General features: G+C 49.0%; 1 protein-coding gene across 1 annotated transcript in view; it reads left to right on the top strand.

Moving 5' to 3' along the window:
- Positions 1–18645, top strand: part of EPHX2 (epoxide hydrolase 2) — a 49673-nt gene extending 31028 nt beyond the window's left edge. The window contains exons 13-19 of the mRNA XM_006203204.4: positions 8128–8199; positions 10052–10085; positions 11888–11990; positions 13786–13855; positions 16766–16846; positions 17957–18015; positions 18161–18645. Coding sequence (XP_006203266.2) covers positions 8128–8199; positions 10052–10085; positions 11888–11990; positions 13786–13855; positions 16766–16846; positions 17957–18015; positions 18161–18239 — 498 coding nt within the window. The 3' untranslated portion in view covers positions 18240–18645. The remainder of the gene's footprint in view (positions 1–8127; positions 8200–10051; positions 10086–11887; positions 11991–13785; positions 13856–16765; positions 16847–17956; positions 18016–18160) is intronic.

The following is an 18645-nucleotide window of genomic DNA, read 5'->3' as shown; positions in this document are numbered from 1 at the left end:
CACTTGGGTTGCAACTACTGCTTTTTTGAGCGCCTGCAAGCCGGGTGGTTCTGCTCACAAGAGCACCGTGGCGTTCTCTCCCGTCTTTTCAGCTGAAGAAGCAGAGCCCCTGGGAGGTTCACTCACTGGCTTGAGACCAGGTACGTGACGGGGTCAGGATGTTGACCTAGTCTTGTTTGATTTCAAAGCCCACATGCCTCCTCTTAAGCCACACATGGAGGGGGTTTGGACTTTATTTGTGTGACCTGTGCATCCAAGCAGAGAGGGGAGGAGCAAACCAGGATACCCTCAGGGGAAAGACGCTGACAGATTGCAGCCCTGGGACCACAAAGGTTTTTAGTTTCAAAAGTTGTTAGAATTGTAAAAAACAATCAGTAGCTTTACTGTTCCATTGCCAGCATTTGGGGATGGTTTTGTTCTTAAGAACAAAGCCTTTTGGCAGGGAAAGGTTATTCAAGTTAGTGATCTGGCCACTAAAAGGCCCCGGGAACCAGCTTGGGTGAAGCCAGCAGCTGAGATTGGTCAGGAAAGGCTCAGAGCTGGGTCTTAAGGAAAACCATTCGCTGGGGTCCTGCCAGCATGCCTGCTACCTACTCACGAAGGAAACAGGCTGACCAAGTCCCTTCCTATCTCTGGTCCTCTGTTTTCTCATCTGAAAAAGGATGGTCTAGTTGCAGCTTAGACAAACTCCGGGTTAAGATCCAGCTCCCCACGCTCTTAGCCAGTGTGTTGTCCCATCCTGTGAATTTGCCAAGTCCGGTGGAAAGGTGTGTTTTTCTTTCCTTCTCAGAGAAAGGATTACAGGCTTTGCATTTGTGTACTTAAGAAAGGGAGGAGGGGGAGGCAGCTCTGAACAGCAAAGATAGAATCAGCTGAATAAATTCAGTATGACCTGCCCCATTTCTTAAATCTTAGGATTCTTAACATCCTTGCTGAGCCAGGGGGCATCTCACAGCCCCTTTGCCCCCCAAGTCGGGCCTGTCCAGTGTGCCTTGCTCACCTTGTCCTCTCTCCCACCCGCAACCCTGGTTCCTCCTTACGTCCCCCTCACAGTGTGTTTGTATTTTTATTTCTTTGGGGAAGAGTGTATGGTGCACACAGGTGTGTGTGTGGAACCATAGGGGAAGCTATAGACATATTTCAAGCACCAAATCCCACATATAAGTATTTAACCAGCTGAGAAACTAGGGGACAGAGAGAAAATGTGGGAGAGGAGATTACAGGCAGTGGTTTCGCCTGACGGAAGGGCGCCTCTAACATCCGCAAGTCATTTCTTCTCTTCCTTCACGGTGCTGAGTCTTCCTTAATTCTTGGAACACGGTAGTTCCTTCAGCTGGTGGTTTGTGACATCATTTTTTTTTTTAAGGAATTCGTGCTTGCTGCCTTAAAAAAAAAAACTGAATTGTGTAAAGTAAAAAGTCAAATCCCCCTTCATTCCTGTAGAACTAGTCTAGCTACTGTGAATGATTTAGTGAGTATTCCCGAGACATTTTTAAACTGTGCTTTTAAGTGTGAATGTGTACATGAGTGTGTGTATATGTGTGTATATATGTACACACATATACATACATATTTTATTTATATATTTTTATATATTTTTTTATTTATAATATATATTTTTATATATATATATAGTATTTAATATAAATGGAACCATGCCGCTTTTTCATTTACTAGATCTTGGACAGATCTGCCTGTCGGTACATTATAATTTACCTTGTTCTTGTTAATGGCTGCTAGGTGCTTCCTTGTACAGATGGACCAGGATTTACTTACCCAGTCTTCTGCTGAGGAACATTATTTTGATTGTTTTTTACGGCTGAATAATACGTTTTAAAAGAAAGTGTCACCGTGTGCTAACTTATTCGCCAGCTCTTTAACCACCATGACTTTAGCTTCTGTGCCTTCCATGGAAAACTCCTGGCATTTGCTTTTTGTTTTCTCAGATGGGTAATATAGTGTTAGAGTGAAAAGAACCAAACACTGAGGGCTGTGAAGTCCGGAGTTCTCGTTTCCAGCTTGGCCGTTTATAATCCTCCTGGCTTGGGCTGAGGTCGCGTCTCTACCTGAGGGTCTGCCTCCGTAAGCCGGCCTTCCAACTCGGTGCTGCTGTGCAGAACCAAAGAGCCCACCCAGGGAACATGGCTTCACGCAGCCTCTCTGGGGCCGACACATCTCCCTCTTGTCTGCCCGGCCAAACTGCAGACGCTGCTAAACAGTTTTCTCTTTGTGCCCAGACTTCAGGTGACTTTACCCACTGGCATCTTCAACTGTAGGGACAACCTCCCCAGCCAGGTTTTCTGACCTATTTTGAGAGAACTCTGCCCCCAGAGTTTTAGAGGAATTCAGGTAATTGTTACTGAGGTAGACAGAGCAGGAAGCAGAGCTGCTGGCCGCAACCCTTAGATTAAAGGGATGCTCTGAGCCTTCGCTCGGAGACAGTGTCTAGTGCTGTGAGCTGTAGAGGGACGGATGCTGCCTGAGCTCGTGCTTTGCGCGAGCTGTTATTTAATCTAAGTGGCTGTCTCCACTGTCTGAGCAGTGAAACAATAGACCCAATTAAGTGCACCTTCTGATGCAGACCTGATCTACCTCTTGGAGAGAACAGCTGTAGGAACCTCCTCCGCAAATAAGGTCGTGGAGTTCTCCACCCCTGCCAGCGCAGCGGGTGAGAAGTCTGGGCAGAACTGGTCTTCCCCACTGTACCTTCCCTTTCTGGGGCTCCTCTGCCGTGAGCTGAACAGGTGCCCAGGGAGTCACTGAGGTGGGGGGAGGAGAAGCCAGGGCACTTTGGTGCTGGGAATCTCCGGATGCCCCACCGGTGTCCGCACACCTGTCACCCGGCTGCCAGGTGGGTGCCCGGCCCCACTGAACCCAGAGGTGATGTGGACCCTTATTCCTTTCCCTCCTCGCCCACCCCTTCAATCAAGAGACTTCTTGAGGTGATGAGTTATTGACCTAGGGCTGCCGTAACAAATTACGACAGACTCGGTGGTTTAAAACAAGAGATTTATTCTCACAGTTCTAGAGGCAAAAAGTCTGAAATCAGGATGTTACCAGGGTTGGTTCTCTCCGGGGGCTCTGAGGGAGCCCCCATTCCATTCCTCTCTCTTAGCTTCTGGTGGTCGCCAGAAATCCTTGGCCTACCTGGATTTGTAGGATCATTCCTCATCTAGAGACCCTAACTCCGTTACATCACAGAGACCCTGTTCCCAAATAAGGGCACATTCACGGGTGCTGTGCTTTTGGTCTTGGACATATCTTTTCGGGGTCTTCTGTTCAGTTCACTATGGTGGATTACGATGCTGGAGTATGAATGAAAAACATATGCCGTCAAAAACTACATTATTAATTTTTACCGTTAATTTTAATGATCACATTGGAAAGTGCAACCAGATGTGCGTAGGGACATTTTATCAGGCAGTTGGAAATATTGGAGTTGGAGTCAGGGCAAAGCTATAGAGAGGCTCTGTCTGGAAGCCATGGAAACAAAGGAAAAGAGAATTAGAAGTTTCCTTCTAGATATGAGCTTCTGTAATTTCAAGCTTAAAGAGGAGGGGGAAAGAGGGGGCAGGTTAGTAGGAGAGGCCAAGAGATTCTGATGATTCTCCAAGGTCGGTGTCTTATACCTCAAGTTCTTGCTCTAAGTTGACTCTTAGGCAGTCTTTCTCCTTAAACAGCCTCAGAGTACCCTGAGACTAAGCTCCAGGATGCCTGGAGTTCCAAACGCATTGTTCTAGGAGTGTTTCTTAAAACCTAGAGCGGTCTTCAGTTGCCGGCCCCAGGTGGTAGCTTTTGGGTAACAGTAGAGCAGATTCCTTCATTTGCCTTCGTTCCGCAGGTTTCCTGCTTCCCTCGACCTCAAGCCTGGAGGTGAATTACCTTTGTTGATGAAAAAAATCAGTCGATTTAAGTAAGAAAGAGATGGAAAATTTTATTCGCGCCAAATTGAGGGTTATAACCTGGGAAGAGCCTCTCAGAAAGTTCCGAGAACTGTTCTGCCCATTAGAGCTCAAAACACAGTTACATTTTTTGAGACAGAGGGCTGTACATTACAATGACATATTGTTGACAGTTTATACAATCCAGCGAGTAGGGAGTGATGGGTCATCGTGGGCCCTTGTAAGATTAAGAAGGAATATTATCTTTGAAGGAGTTGTCCTGTTGATGCTAAGAGAAGGTTGCTCTTTATGGTTGAGCAGGAATTTCTGCCCTTGGGGATGTTTGGTCAGTGCATAATGCAGATACACAAAGCACAGGTCGAGGAGGGGGTGGGGAGGAAGCCAAAGGGCAAAGAAAATTTTTTTATGTTTACATTTTTCTTGTCCTTCCATAAAATATGAATTTATTTCACACCTTTGGTGAAAATGAGCTTGCAGTGAAGAGCAGACAAAGAAAAGCCACAGTCCGAGTGGTCATCTAGAAGACGTTCCCACCAAAGTCTTTATCTCACGTTCTTCCTTCCTTTTTCCCTCTCTTCTTCCCTTTCTTCTTCCCATCCTTCTAGCCTTTGTTGGGTACCTACTATTAATGATGCTACCTCGGTGGGAATAAAAATATGAATAAGATACAGTGTGTGTCCCTAAGAAATTCACAGCCTTGTGAGGGGATCCAATCCAAAAATACACAATTCTTATGCAGTTAGGTAATTCTCATGATGGAGATAATAATAGTAACAATAATCACCATTTACCAGCATCTCTCTTCTGTATCAGGCATTGTAGGAAACAGGCATTATCTCCTATAATCCTTACAAAACTCCCATGTTACAGGTGACGAAACTGAGAATCTGCAAGATGAAGTTGTCCAGTTAATAAGTATTAGTAGTGGGGCCTGAAACCCTGTGTGTTGGATTCCAAAGTTCATCCTTTAATTCGTATGATCAGGAGAACCAAGGGAGGAGCCCCATTCATTTGGACAGACGGGAGGCTTGTCATTGGTCTGTGGGACTTAAAAATAGGGTCTCACCTTTTATAAATTACAGAGAGTCCGACGTGTCACCAGGGCACAGGACCAGAGCACAGAGGCTCTTATCTTCTCCGCTTTCCAGCCCTCACCTTTGTCCTCATCACCCCTGTTGCTCTGAAATGCTTTCATGTGGGTGGACAGACTTATTTGCCTTTGGGCTCTCTTTGATTTTTTATTGACTCTTGTCAACATTCGTTTGCTCTTTTAAGGACTGTTTGAGGCCGGCAGCCCATTTAGACCTCTGGACTCGGAGAGTCCTCCACACGCACAAACACATCTCGAACTCGTGAAAAGCAGCCGCTTCTGGGATGGGGACTGCTCTCAAAAAATAGGACTAGTGACCCAAGGCAACACGCAGGGCTGAGCAGGGCATTGATTGATTGCTTAAAATGGACTGCCTGTCATGGCTGTCTCTTGCCTTGGCATTCGTCACATGGCAGAAGGCCACGATTGATTCTCTGTTGTAACTGAATCTTACAGATGTAAGGGGATTGTAATTAACACACTGACATTGCTGTCATCAGAAAATCTCCAGCCGCAGATTCAGCACTGCTTGGTGATAAATACTTCCTTGCCTGCAGCACTGCTGTCTCTCAGATCCAGAGCTCTCGCACCAGCCAGTGTGCAGAATAAATGAGTGCATCGTAGAGGGACCTCTGAAAGTGGGTAGGGTCTGAGAGCTGCTGGCCATTAGAATGCCATGCGACGTGGCTTGCAGGACCCTTCGCTCCGGGAACATCACTAGGAGGAGAGGGATGAACATCTCTTCAGCCACTACTCCATCGAAGACTGATCACAGATGCTCCTGGAAGTAAGATGCGTGGATGCTTCTCTGCTCTCGGGGTGGTCCCAGGGGAGCACATTCAAGACTCTGTGGGATCCAAGGAGAGTAATTTTATCGCAACAGGGGAAGGTGGGACTTCATGGAGAAAGCAGTGTTTGGGACAGGTGTTGAAGGCTTCTTGAAGGCCAAACTGAGGGAAATAGGTATTCTTGGTGATGGTTACAATGTGTTAAACCAGGAGGGTGAGAAGGTAAGACACCCATTCAGAAAGCATCCTGCAACTCAGTTTAGCTGGTGCTTGAGTTCGTTCAGGTGAGCAGTTGGAAAGGAGGAGACAAAAAGTAGGCTCGCACTGTGCTCTAGACCCAATGTTTGTGTCACCCCCCACCCCAAACCAATTCATATATTGAAATCTTAACCCCTGATGTGATGGCATTAGGAGTGGGCTCTCTGGGAGATGATTAGGGCTTGAGGGTGGAGCCCTCATGGATGGCATTAGTGCCCTTACAGAAGAGACCTCGGAGAGCTCCTTCACCTCTTCTGCTGTGAGGACACAGTGAGAAGATGGTCATCTTGGAACTGGGCAACTAGCTCTCACCAGACAGCGAATCTGCTGGCACCTTAATCTTGGACTTCGCAGTCTCCAGATTGTGAGAAACAAACATCTGTGTCTACAAGCCACCCAATCTGTGGTGTTGTGTTAAAGCAGCCCGAAATGACCAAGACACACAGCCATACTCTTACTCGTGTCTTCCGATGACACTGGTCCCCTCAGGGATTATGTTGGATGGATCTTTATTATTTCTGAGCAGTTGTCCCTGGGGCATCCCTGCCTCGGGGACTTTTAACTGTCTCTCTTCGCACTGTTTCTGAAACAGCTTTCAGGTTCAAGGGCTGTCAGTTTCCAGAAAAGAAAGACTGGATACAGATTTTCCTTTTATGCCCGAAAACACCATGGACCCAGCAGACCCAGACTGTAGATTAGGGTCCACTGGTGGGTATTGAAGCCCCTTGCCACCTGCCCCTCCACCCCCAGTTCTTAGTGTCTGGAAACACTCCTGGATGGGGGGTTGGGGTAAGAAGGAGGTGGGTGGGGAGAAGACAGGTACAGACCCTGAGTTTCCAGCGAGAATCTCTTGTCCAGCCCTGGCCTCACCCTCAGGACCAGAGTACGTTGCTCTCTTAGTAATGAAGCCAGTTCAAGTCAGAACTGTCCAGTCGTGCACAAGCCAGAGACCTGGAAAGGGCCAAAGAATCGGGTGTAGATTAAGCAATTAAATGTAGCAACATGAGCTCCTGTGAAGGGGAAAGACCTGAGAGCACAAAGGATGTGTGACCCAGCGCCTTAACAAAAGAAACCTTACTGACCTTTCCCCGGGGAGACAATTTAGGCCCAAATCAAAGGAGTTGGTTTTGTTTTATTTTGTTTATTGAAGTATAGTCAGTTTACAATGTTGTGTTAATTTCTGGTATACAGCAGTGTGATTTACTTATATACACACACACAGACGTATAATGTATATGTGTATATATATATACGTGTGTGTGTGTGTGTATATCCTTTTCATATTATTTTTCATTAGAGGCTATTGTAATAGGCATTGAATATAGTTCCTTGTGCTATACAGTGGGACCTTGCTGTTTATCTATTTTACATATAGTCTTTAGTATCTGCAGTTCCCGAACTCCTAATTTATCCCTTCCTACCCCCTTTCCCCTCTGGTAACCATAAATTTGTTTTCTATGTCTGTGAGTCTGTTTCTGTTTTATAAATAAGTTTGTCATTTTTTTTTTTAGATTCCACATATAAGTGATATCACGTGGTATTTTTCTTTCTCTTTCTGGCTTATTTCACTTAGTATGACAATATCCAGGTCCATCCATGTTGCTCCAAATGGCATTAGTTTGTTCTTTTTATGGCTGAGTAGTATTCCATTGAATATTACCACAGCAACATAAGCTGCATAAATGGAACTACCTTGGCTTCTAGGAATCCTTGGAACCTTCCTCCACTCCTCCCCTACCCTTCAGCCCCCAAACTCCTCATTCCTCCACCAGCCCTTCCCCTGTTCCCTTAAAAGAATTAATATAAGTAAACATTCTCCTTGTAGGAATTCTGAAAAGCAGAAAAGAAAAGAAAGCCACTTTCATTAACCCACCTCCCAGGTGCTGGGAGGGGTGGGGGGACCACTGTCAGCATCTCATATTGTATTTGAAACTTAAAAAAAAGGTGTTTCAATGTGAAAATGCAAATTCATGCACTTCTAATGAAACTTGGCCTGGATGGGACAGAGGTTGGGGACGTACTGCTTTTGGTCAGATCGGTTTTCAAGATCTCCGCCAAGCCCTTCATTTTTCTTCCTTGGTTGTTTTAGGGAGTGGCTGAGGCTGAGCTGGAGCAGAACCTGAATCGGACTTTCAGAAGCTTCTTCAGAACACATGATGAGGTAAGGGGCATGTGGGGAGGGGTGGGGGGACCCCAGATTGCTTCCCTGGGAGGATGTAGGGGGTTGGTTGGTGTCAGGGTCTGGGAATGAGCAACTTGCCTTCTTCCCTTTGACTTCTCTAGTCAGGGCAGTTGGGGTCCTCACTCCACCAGTCCCTTCATTAATGGGGAAAGGTCACACCTTCACTGTCACACACCAGTAGGGCTTTGCAACTTAATGAAAGATCATGGCGACAGTTTAGAAATTCTACTGTTTTACCATTACCCTTTCCATAGGCATCATTGTCTATCAAAGTCCAGAATTAATTGCTGTCTCAAACCCTTTTCTTAAACAACCACTGCTAGACTGCTTTAACACAGTAACCCACCCTCCTGTCGCACATGTTGGGAGTCACTGCCACTGGGGTTGCTTTACTTCCCAATTTTTGCCAGGTGCTTTGCTGGCCACTTCTGGCATCTCACTCTTTTATACTGAGTTCAGTTTCTTTCTTCCTGAGGTACCTCCTTTGGTAGTACTCTCAACAAGAGTCTGCTAGCAGTAAACTCATAGATTTTTGGCCTGAAAATATCTTTATTTTGCTTTCACTCTTGAAGAACAGTTTATCTGAGTATTGCATTCTAGGTTGACAATTGTTTTCTTCTAGAAGCTTCTATCATTGCTTATAAGAAATCAGCCCGAGGGCTAACTTCTTGGGGATTATTTGTCTTTTAGTCGCAGCTGATCAGTAGTTTAACCCATCTCTGAGGTTTTCTTTTTAATTTCAGTGAACAGATTTTTTTGTTGTTGTTTAATTTTTTTTTTTAGGTTTATTTATTTATATTTTGGAAGAGGTGGGGATTGAACCCAGGACCTTGTGCGTGCTAAGCATGTGCTCTACCACTTGAGCTATACCTTCCCCACTGTGGTTTAATTTTTGGAAGTTGTATTTGGTTCTTTTTCAAATCATTCTTATCTCTAAGTCTTGTTCTAAGCTTGTTCAGTTCCTTCTTTTGTCTTTAACTGTTTTAAGCATACTCATTTTTCATTCTCTCTCTCTCTCTCTCTTCCTCTTCAAGTTCTATTATTTGGTGTTCTTGGAGCGTCTTGTTTTATTGTTCGCTGTGTTTTCTGTCCCTTGTAATGGGGCCTCGTGTTGGAGGGTGGGGGAGGGAATTTTGTAATTTTGGTTTGTGGGCTCATCTTCAGCATCACTTAATCTGCACCAACCTGCTTCCACTGGGATGGAGGAAATGGCCCTCCTGTGCGGTTTAGCGTTTGTTTCTTCTGCCAGGCATCCTGCCGGCTTGACCCGCCCAGGCTCACTTTGGCTGTTGCTGTTTACTTCACTTCCTGGTGGTTTCCAGATCTCACAGATAGTGTCAGTTCAAACTCAAACATGCGCAAAGGCAGGCTTGTGGCTATGAATTCCTAAGGAAGCTTTATTTGGTGTTTTTTGTTTTTTTTCTGGTACCAAACTGAATGGACCAAATCCTTTGACATCTCTTTGTCATGATAAGTGGGTTTTTCTCTAGTCCACCCTTTAACTGATAGCCCAGATTGACTGAATTCACTGTGGAGGGGCAGAGAGGCTCTCATGTTTAGCTTCCCACCTGCCTTAGACCTAAGGTCTCATCTCTTGTTCCATTGGTTGATACACCCGCGTCCTTAACATTACCTGCAAGCACCCACGAGCAGCCTTGGCCTGGAACTTGGTTGTGAGCTGCCTCAGCTTTGATGCTGAGGACCTGCCTCGCTCTTGGGCATTTAGCATGGTGGTATAGTTTGCTGGTACTCATAGGGTTTTTAGATGACCTGTTCTTGCATATTTCCTTTGCTTCATCCATGACATCTTTTCTAACTTTTCTCCCTCCAGACTTTTCTCACCGTGAACAAAGTCCGTGAAGTGGGTAAGAGACATTCTTAGGAGGGAAGGGTGGCAGGAGGGCCACGGCAGGAACCAGCTGAGCGTTAAATGAGTCTTTCTCCATCTGACGGCTGTGGGCAGAAGCAGCTGCCTGCCGCCCCTTAACTATGACTTGTTTAATAAAGGTTCCTACTGGTGGTTTGCACTCACCCCGACCCTGGGCTGACCACACAGCCCCGGGTTTTTTTTCCCCCACGGAGTTTTGGATTGAAGATCTTAAACAGTAAGAGTTTAGAGGAATCTCACCCTCTGCTGATTAGAACCGAGGCCCAGGATAGGAACTGACTGCTGCAAAGTCACCTGGTGCAGGCAGAGCAGAAATCAGGCTAGACCCTCAGCTGGGGCTCCTCTGTCATAGTGCCCTTGCCTTCCCTCCATCAGAGTCAGTTTTGTTCTGTGAAGACAGCCCTGTTCTCACTCCTGGCTTGGATATAAGTGAGGAGCCAGGGCCGGGAGGAGACTGGAGCTCCTGAATTGGGCAGTGTTCGGCCCCAACTCTGGCTTCGCCATCATCCCTTGTATTTTTATTAACCATGATCACTGCCACTTGTTGGAGTACCTCCTGTGTGCATCAAACACTGGACCAGCCCCCTTTAAATAAATGACTTATAACCCTTGTGACATGGCCCAAACTCCCACTGGTGTCTCTATCCTGCAGGGGAGGAAAATGTGTCGCAGAAGAGTCACAGAATCTGTCCAAAGTGGCCAGGCTGGGGTTAAACTCTGCTGAGCCCAACGGCTTCTCTCGATGGTCAAGGACAGCTCTCCATTCCCTCCCTCCACCCCTCACTCATTTACATAGTCACTTGTTCATTCCTCCATTCCTCAAACATTCTGAGTGCTTGTTTGGTGTGAGGCAGGCGCAGGTACCTAAATGTACGAGGCAGAATCCTTGCCCTCAGGGAGCCCCAGTCTCTTAAGGAAGCAGAAAGCAATAATAAAGGGAGGAGAGCTGGTGGGGAGGGGGGTCCCAGAAGCCTGAGCAGCAGCAGCCAGGACACCTGCCTAGGGGGATGGAGAGCAAGGGAGGAACCCTGATCATATACCCCTTTGATGTATCTCCTGAGCACCTGTACCACCAGCGAGGCTCTGAGAGCTTAGAAATAGTGCGCCGGTCCCATTCATGCACCAGCATTAATACCCGTGGGGCTGTTGCCCAGGAAAAGGCACTGGTCCCTGGGCTGTCAGTCACCATCACGAGCTGCCCTCCCCACAGGGCCTGGGGACTTCAGGGACACCATGTAGCCTCTGAAAAGAAGATAGAATTTCATATCAAGGGTCCATGAGCCTGCAGAGAGCAATAGCGTGCTTTCTTCCTTGTCCTGGATTTTCCTCTAGACTAAGGCAAAAATCAGAGCATGGACTTGTGAAAACTCCAAGAGTCTCAGTGGAGATATTGAAAAAAGAACATAACTGTTAAACTATTTAGAAAAGGTGTCATCTAGGGGAGAGGATGGCTGGAGGCTGACAGGGCCCAGAAATGGAAAAGGGTGTCATCCTAGAACTGCGCTGCGTTCGAAGGAGAGGAGGGGTAGGTTTCGTCCTAGAAGTTACAGCCTGTGTGTGTGATACCCTCGGGTTCCAGGATGACAGTAAGAGCAAGGACTTGGAGCTCGAGACTGAGTGGGTCATCGTGGGAAAGAGAGCACAAATGAAGGAGCGTGAGGAGAGTTCAGACAGGATGGGAGAGGCAGTTAGGTGCCTGACCTCAAGTGGGAACGCTGGCATTAGAACACAGACACTTGCTCCCGGGCTATGGGAGAGGAAAGGCGTGGCTTTTTGCAGGAGGACTCTTTGTGAACACCCCAGAGGAGCCCAGCCTCAGCAGGATGGTCACCGAGGAGGACATCCAGTTCTACGTGCAGCAGTTCAAGAAGTCCGGTTTCAGGTAAAGAGAACAGTGCCCCAAACACCAGAGAGAGTGTTAGCAGAGAGGGTGCTCTGCTGTCACAGTACAGGGCGAGGTCCAGTGCCCCTCTGGCTCAGCCCCCATGAATTCCTGGCCAGCTCCTGCTTGAATGCCTTCAGTGTCGGGAGGCTCACTATCTGACGATACTCAGCCTGCTGTAGTTTGGAGAGTTCTGTTTGTTATCCCTTATGCGGCCCCCTCGGTGCAGATGTTTTTCACCCTTTTTCAGTCGTGACCTCTGTGAGCATCAGAGGACAGCTCTGAGCTCTTCAGAAAAACACAAAAACCCACAGAAACTCAAAAATTGCATACATGTTGGGGGAGGAGGGCAGGCTAGAGACCTCTCATATTTATACATTTAACACTTTCCTGAGCTCTAACTCACAAAGCATAGAATTCACCCACTGAAAGAGTACAATTCAGCGATTTTTTATCTTTCCGTGGAGCTCTGCCATCATCATCACGATCCATTTTAGACTGTTTTCATCACCCAAAAAGCAGCTCTGTTCCCTTTTGCAGTCACCCCCCCCCCCGGTCCCCTAGTCCTGGGCACTCACCAGTCTGCTCTCCGGCCCCCGGACCTGCCTATTCTGGTCATCTCACACAAATGGAATCTTGCACCATGTGGTCCCCGGTGCTTGGCGTCCTTCGTTCAGAATGTTCTCGGGTTTGTCCATGGTGTGGTCTGTGCCAGGACTTCATTCCTTTTTCTCAGGTCTGTTTTCATGCTGTGGTTCTGGGCCCTGCCCTGGAACCACTAAGAATCACTCTAACAGCCCCTTTTCCTCATCGTCCTTCAAATACTTGGATATCACGAATCTTTGAAGCTCACAAGTCCCTCGAGGGCGCTCCTGCATTTCCGTCCTCCTCCTCTCCCTGTGCATCTCTCTTCACACCCCATCCTTCATTTAGACCCAGGGGTGCAGAAGGAGACCCACAGCCGCCCCAGCTTCATCAGCCCCGCCTGTAAGTTCACGGAGTGGCAGCCTTGGCCGTGAACACTCATGGTGGCCCTTTCGGCCCAGTGTCTTCTGCACCACAATTGCAACTCTTCCTTAAGTTTCTCTCTCTCTCTCTCTTTTTTTTTTTTTAACATGGGTGACAATTTAAGAGTCTCAGACTCGGGAACAGATGTGCTCAGGAAGGGAGTGGAGAAGTAATCAGATCTGGCCCTTCCGTGTACAGGAGGGAAAACTAGAAGTCCCAGAAGGGCACGTGGCTCGTTCAAGGCCCTCTTTTTCACTGGGGAAACCTCAAGGGCTGGACAGCCCCAACCCCCACCAAGCCTGAGGATGGGGGGGTGTTCTAGGTACAGCCTTGGAGCCACCCCGCCTGTCCTGAGGTGGCACCTCTGCATCACCTCCCGACAGCCCATTAGGTGGAAGGGACTCCCGGTGTCCCTTTGTCCCTTTTCTGTGGGTTCCCTGGGGCAGGGGAATGGCTGTGGCTGCTCAAGCTCCCCACCCCACTTCGAGACAGCCCTGGGAGGAAGTGGAGGGTCCGGTCCGGTCGGGCTGGCGTCTGGGTGTTGCTGGATGCCGGCTACAGCGGCTGTCAGCCCTCCGCCCGGCCCTGTGCCTGCGCTGGGCTGTGATGGATAAAGCCCAGCGAGCGCGCGGGGCAACAGGGCGTGATCCCGGGCTCTGTTCTCTTCCCGCTGCAGGAGCCTTTGCTCTTCCCAGGAAGACCGGCTCTGTGCAGCTGGTTGCCGGGGGATGGGAGGGGTCTGTAGCTCAAGCTTTCCTCTTTTTCTTCCCTGATCTGCCCCTCCCAGGGGTCCTCTAAACTGGTACCGGAACATGGAAAGGAACTGGCAGTGGGGCTGCAAAGCCTTGGGAAGGAAGGTGAGTCTGGTGATCCTCCCTCCCCCATAAACCTTACCCTGGGGGCTTCCGGGGGTCGTTTTGGAAATGCCTCCACTCCGGGATCCTTTAGGACCTCTTTTGCTGATGTTTCTCTTGGAATGGCAGAGGGTGGCAGAGGGGACAGAACAAAGGTCTTTTCAGGTGACTACAGCATCGGTCTGAAAGGTCCAGGTCTCCCGGTGATGCCCTGGCTCAGAGCACAGGTGGTCCAGGGTAACTTCCGGAAAGAGCATTGCGTGCTGTCAGAGAGACGGGGCTTTAGTCTCTGGCTGCGTCACCTTGACCAAGTCAGTGTGAGTCTCAGCTCCCTCACTGGTCAAGCAGAGATGGGTTTCCAATTTCTGGGTCTGCAAGGGGAGTAAACAGGGGCCCTCTGTTTTCACTTAAAATATTAAAAACCTAAGGGAAATTGTGTGTTCACGTTCCTCGGCTCACTTGGCAGCCCTGGTCACTTCCTTGATTCAGTCAAATGTATGAACACCCTCTCTGTGCCGGGAACTGTGCTAGACCTTAGGAATACCGGGCAAATGAAGCAGGTGAGGGCGACCTCATGGGGTTAGGTCTTGAGGAAGCAGAGCATGAAACATAGCGGTTAAGAGCAGGCTGGGCAGCCAGTCAGCCTGGGAGCTCACCTCTGTGTGACTCTGGGGAAGGCACTTAATCACTCTGTTCTCCGTTGCCACTTCTGTGATATGGAAAGGCAAGAATGGCCTACCTCTGGAGCTGCTTAAAGATAAAATGGGTTGACACCAATAAAATGCTTAGTTAGAACACATCCTGGCATATAGTAGTGGTTCAATTAATGCTTTTTTGCCTTCTCACGACTCTAATCTGGGATGGATGAAAATGACAAAACCGCAGTTTGATTGGCAAACTCGCTCCAAGCGTGAGAGATGAGGTCAGGTCTTTGGGGAAGTGAACCCCGATGGTGGTAAGGATGGGAACGTCTTATTCTGTGGTTTCCTTCCATCAGATGAGGTCTGGGAGGGTCCCCAGAGGGCTTCCCCCTCTCCCACCTCCTCCCACGCCTCCACCACCACTTTGCATTTTGACTTAGAACATTCTAGAGTCTACACACCCCCACAGCTGACTCGGGATTTATTTCAACCATAAAATCACTTCTGAACATCCCCTGGTTCTTCACGCCTTGGAGGAGGGGAGCAGCGAGGGTTATATGGCTCTGCACGGAGGTGAAAAATGGTGCACATTCCTTAACCAGGGACACTGAAGGCTGTTGGGCAATTGTAATGGGAGCATGAGAACAGAGAATAAAGGGAGGCTCTCTCGACCTTGACCTTTCGGTGTTCCGTTTATCAGCAGATAAAAGTGGAGCCTTTTTTGCTGCCTTTAATGTCACACTGATAATGGTGTGGTCAGCCCAGTCACACGCCAGCTGCTCTTGTCAGGCATCCACTTCATTCGAAGAAAAGGAATGTTAATCTCCATCCAAGGGCATCTTTCCTCCTTTCTGGAGCTGTCTGGTCCCACGAACATCAGTCACACAGAGCGGGCCACACACGTGCTCTTACTTACACGCGCACACACACACTCTGTGCTCACTTCACGGCTGAATCTGTCCCCGTGAGAAAACCCAGTCCTTTCCTTTTGTGTGCCTCCTTTACTTTCACACAAAACACTGGCCTTCTGACACTCCTTGTCACCAAGTGTGTGTGGGGTTTCCCACACCACCAGGCAATTCTCTGCGACACTCGCTGGATGCCCTACGGCATAACTCAGTTCTGACAGTATCTCTTTGGTGACAGCGCCAGCTCCCACAGGCTAAGGTCTCAGTCCTGCAGGACTGCACTCCAATTCAGATGCCAGTCCCAAGTCCAGGTTCTTACCTGCACTTCCAACCGATTGGCTGTAACTCTGAGGTTCCCAGGACCCCCTCCTTGGGTCCGTTAATTTGCTAGGGCAGCTCACAGAACTGTGAGGAAACACTTATGTTTACCAGCTTATTAAACGTGAACCACCAGATGAGGAGACACATCGGGTGAGGTCTGGGAGGGTCCCCAGCCCAGGAGCTTCTGTCCCCACGCAGCGGGGGTGTGCTCCCCTCCTGGTGTGGATGAGTTCACCAACCTGGAAGCTCTCCGAGCTCCAACCTACTGAAATTGTATGAATTTTTATGGAGACTCGATCAATTATTAACTCCGTTTCCAGCCCTTTTCCCCTCTCCCCTTCCAAGGCGGGGGAGGGGTGGCTGAAAATTCCAAGCTTCTAACCGTGGCTTGCGCTTTCTGGCCGCCAGCGCCCATCCAGGAGCCCCGCGGCGTCACCTCGTTAGAACGAAAGATGCTCTTAGTGCTCTTGTCACTTAGGAACTTACAAGGGTTTCAGGAGCTCTGTGCTGGGAACCGGGGACAGAGACGAAGATAGACATTTTCTAATCTCTCACACCATCATTTTATTAAAAAATTTTTTTTTAAATCTGTCAGCATTTTTTTCTTTCTTTATTTTTATTGAAGTATAGTTGCTGTACAATATATAAGTCACAGGGGCACAATATAGTGGTTCACAATTTTTAAAGATTATGCTCCACTTACAGTTATTATAAAATCTTGGCTGTAATCCCCATGTGGTACAATAAGTCCCTGTAGCTTCTTTCATACCTGACAGTTTCTACCTCTCAATCTCCCCAGCCCTTCAGACCTTCAGTTACACTGATGCCTCCTCCGTACAAAGCATGATGGAAGCAAAGCCAGACCACCGGGGTGCTGTGGGGGTCTTTTGAGGGACAGTTAATAGTGAAGGAAGCCACCCGGAGGGCGTGAACATAAAGAATATCCCCTTGCCCGGGTGAGGGAGGGCCCGGGTGCCGAGGGCTCCAGAAGAGACCGTCTCTTCCCCCTTCCGGCTGCTCCTACTTCCGTTATCCTTCCCCAGATCCTGATTCCGGCCCTGATGGTCACCGTGGAGAAGGACTTTGTGCTTGTTCCTGAGCTGTCCAAGCATATGGAGGACTGGGTAAGGGAGTGGTCCTGCCCCGGGGTCATCAGTGCTTCCTCGAAGAGGACACCGGTGCCTGTGAGGATGCAGAGTGGGATTTTGGGTTGGGCCACTTGCCTGAGATGAGTTGGGTCAGTGCTGTGTACCAGGGAGGTGATACGGTACAGACCCCGCCCCACAGGAGCCCGCCGTCCAGCAGTTAACCCCACAGGCAGGAGGGTGGTGCAGACGAGGGCACGGCTGGGAGCGAGGGCGTCACAGAGGTGCTGGCCACTGCCCCTGGCCTGGATGAACTCCCAAGTTGTGCCTGGCAGAGAGAGAGACAGGCTGAGGAAAAGCAAGGATGGATGAGAGAGCTCAGAGGACACAGGACGCTAATGCGGCTGGGAGGCTTTGCTGAGCCTGCTGGGCCGGCCTGAGCTGTGTGGACCCATGGGCGTGGGGGCCGTCGAAGGGGAGTGTGACAGGTGTCCAACCTGCGGGTTGAAAGCGCATTCGGCGGAAAGCATGGAGGTTGCTAGGGATGGAGAGGCCTGCAAGTGGATGCTGGGAGCATCCGTCTGCCCTTGACCGTGGCTTTGTAGCCTCACGTGGCGTGGCAGAGAGTGCATTTCCAGGGATGCTGCCAAGGACAGCTGCAGAGCCAGTCAAGGAAGGACTGTGACCCACTTTGGGGATTTAGGTTCCAAAAGGGAGGCCGGACAGCCTGGCACACAGACCAGGAGGAGGGAGGCAGCCCAGGAAGGGGACGGGCAGTGAATGGGCGGAGTCCTAATGGTTCTCAAGGGAGGCAGTCCGTTGTGATGAGTATGGGTCAGCCCAGATTTGAATCTTAGCTCAGCCCTTCTGTGTGGCCTTGGGCTAGTTACCTAACCTCTCTGAGCCTTCCTATTACTCACAGGATCCTGATCAAGGTTAACTAAGGCAATGCATGTGGGGCACCCAGCACATAGTAGGAGCTCAGTCGGTGGTCATTCCTTTCCTGAATAATGCAGCATTTTTAGGGGACTGGCCCAGGGGGAGCAGAGAAGAAGTGGCCTGCTCACAGGGGTCTCTGTCACACTGGTAACCTGAAACCAGGCCATTTGTCTTCTGCCATTTACCTTTCTGGGTGGGGTTTTCTTCCAGATCCCCCATCTGAAAAGGGGACACATTAATGATTGTGGACACTGGACACAGACGGAGAAGTAAGGAGATGGGGGGTCCCTGCGTGGGGGACCTCAGGAGCCCCCATTCACCTCCAATAAGCCGCTTGCTTGGCCACCTCTGCCTCTGTGTGAGTGAGGTGAGTGGGTCCAGACAGGTGTGAATCGCCTTCTATTCCCTTTCCAGGCCCACCGAGTTAAATCGGATCCTCATTGAGTGGCTGGAGACTGATGCCAGGGACCCACCGGTGGTCTCAAAGCTGTAGGGTGTGGCTTGTGTCAGCCCCCAGCCCCCAGCAGGTGCTCCAGCCGCTTCACCTGCTGGGGCGCTGCTCTGGTACCCGGACGGGGCCTTCCCTCATCTCATAACCAGCAGCGTTGTTCTGAAGGAGTTTGCAGCAAAGAGTGATTTTCTTTCAATGAAATGAGTCAAATTTGACATAATTTGAGACACACGGAAAGTCACGTGTGATTAATTTTCTGGATATGAATGCATCGCTTTATCTCTAAAAATGATTAGTGATCGGTGGGGGATGGAATGGGATGGCCAGGGGGTGATTTTTCTTTGACTAATCAGTTTATCGATTTGATGATGCAAAATCAGCAATCTGGAAGCATTTCAGCAGACTGGGACTCCTTTATTCAATAAAGTTAACAACTGTGATAACTGTC

This window comes from Vicugna pacos, chromosome 31 (genome assembly GCF_048564905.1).
Source record: "Vicugna pacos chromosome 31, VicPac4, whole genome shotgun sequence".
NCBI lineage: Eukaryota > Metazoa > Chordata > Mammalia > Artiodactyla > Camelidae > Vicugna > Vicugna pacos.
Note: the sequence above shows the minus strand (reverse complement) of the source record. Positions and strands in the feature narration are given on the sequence as shown.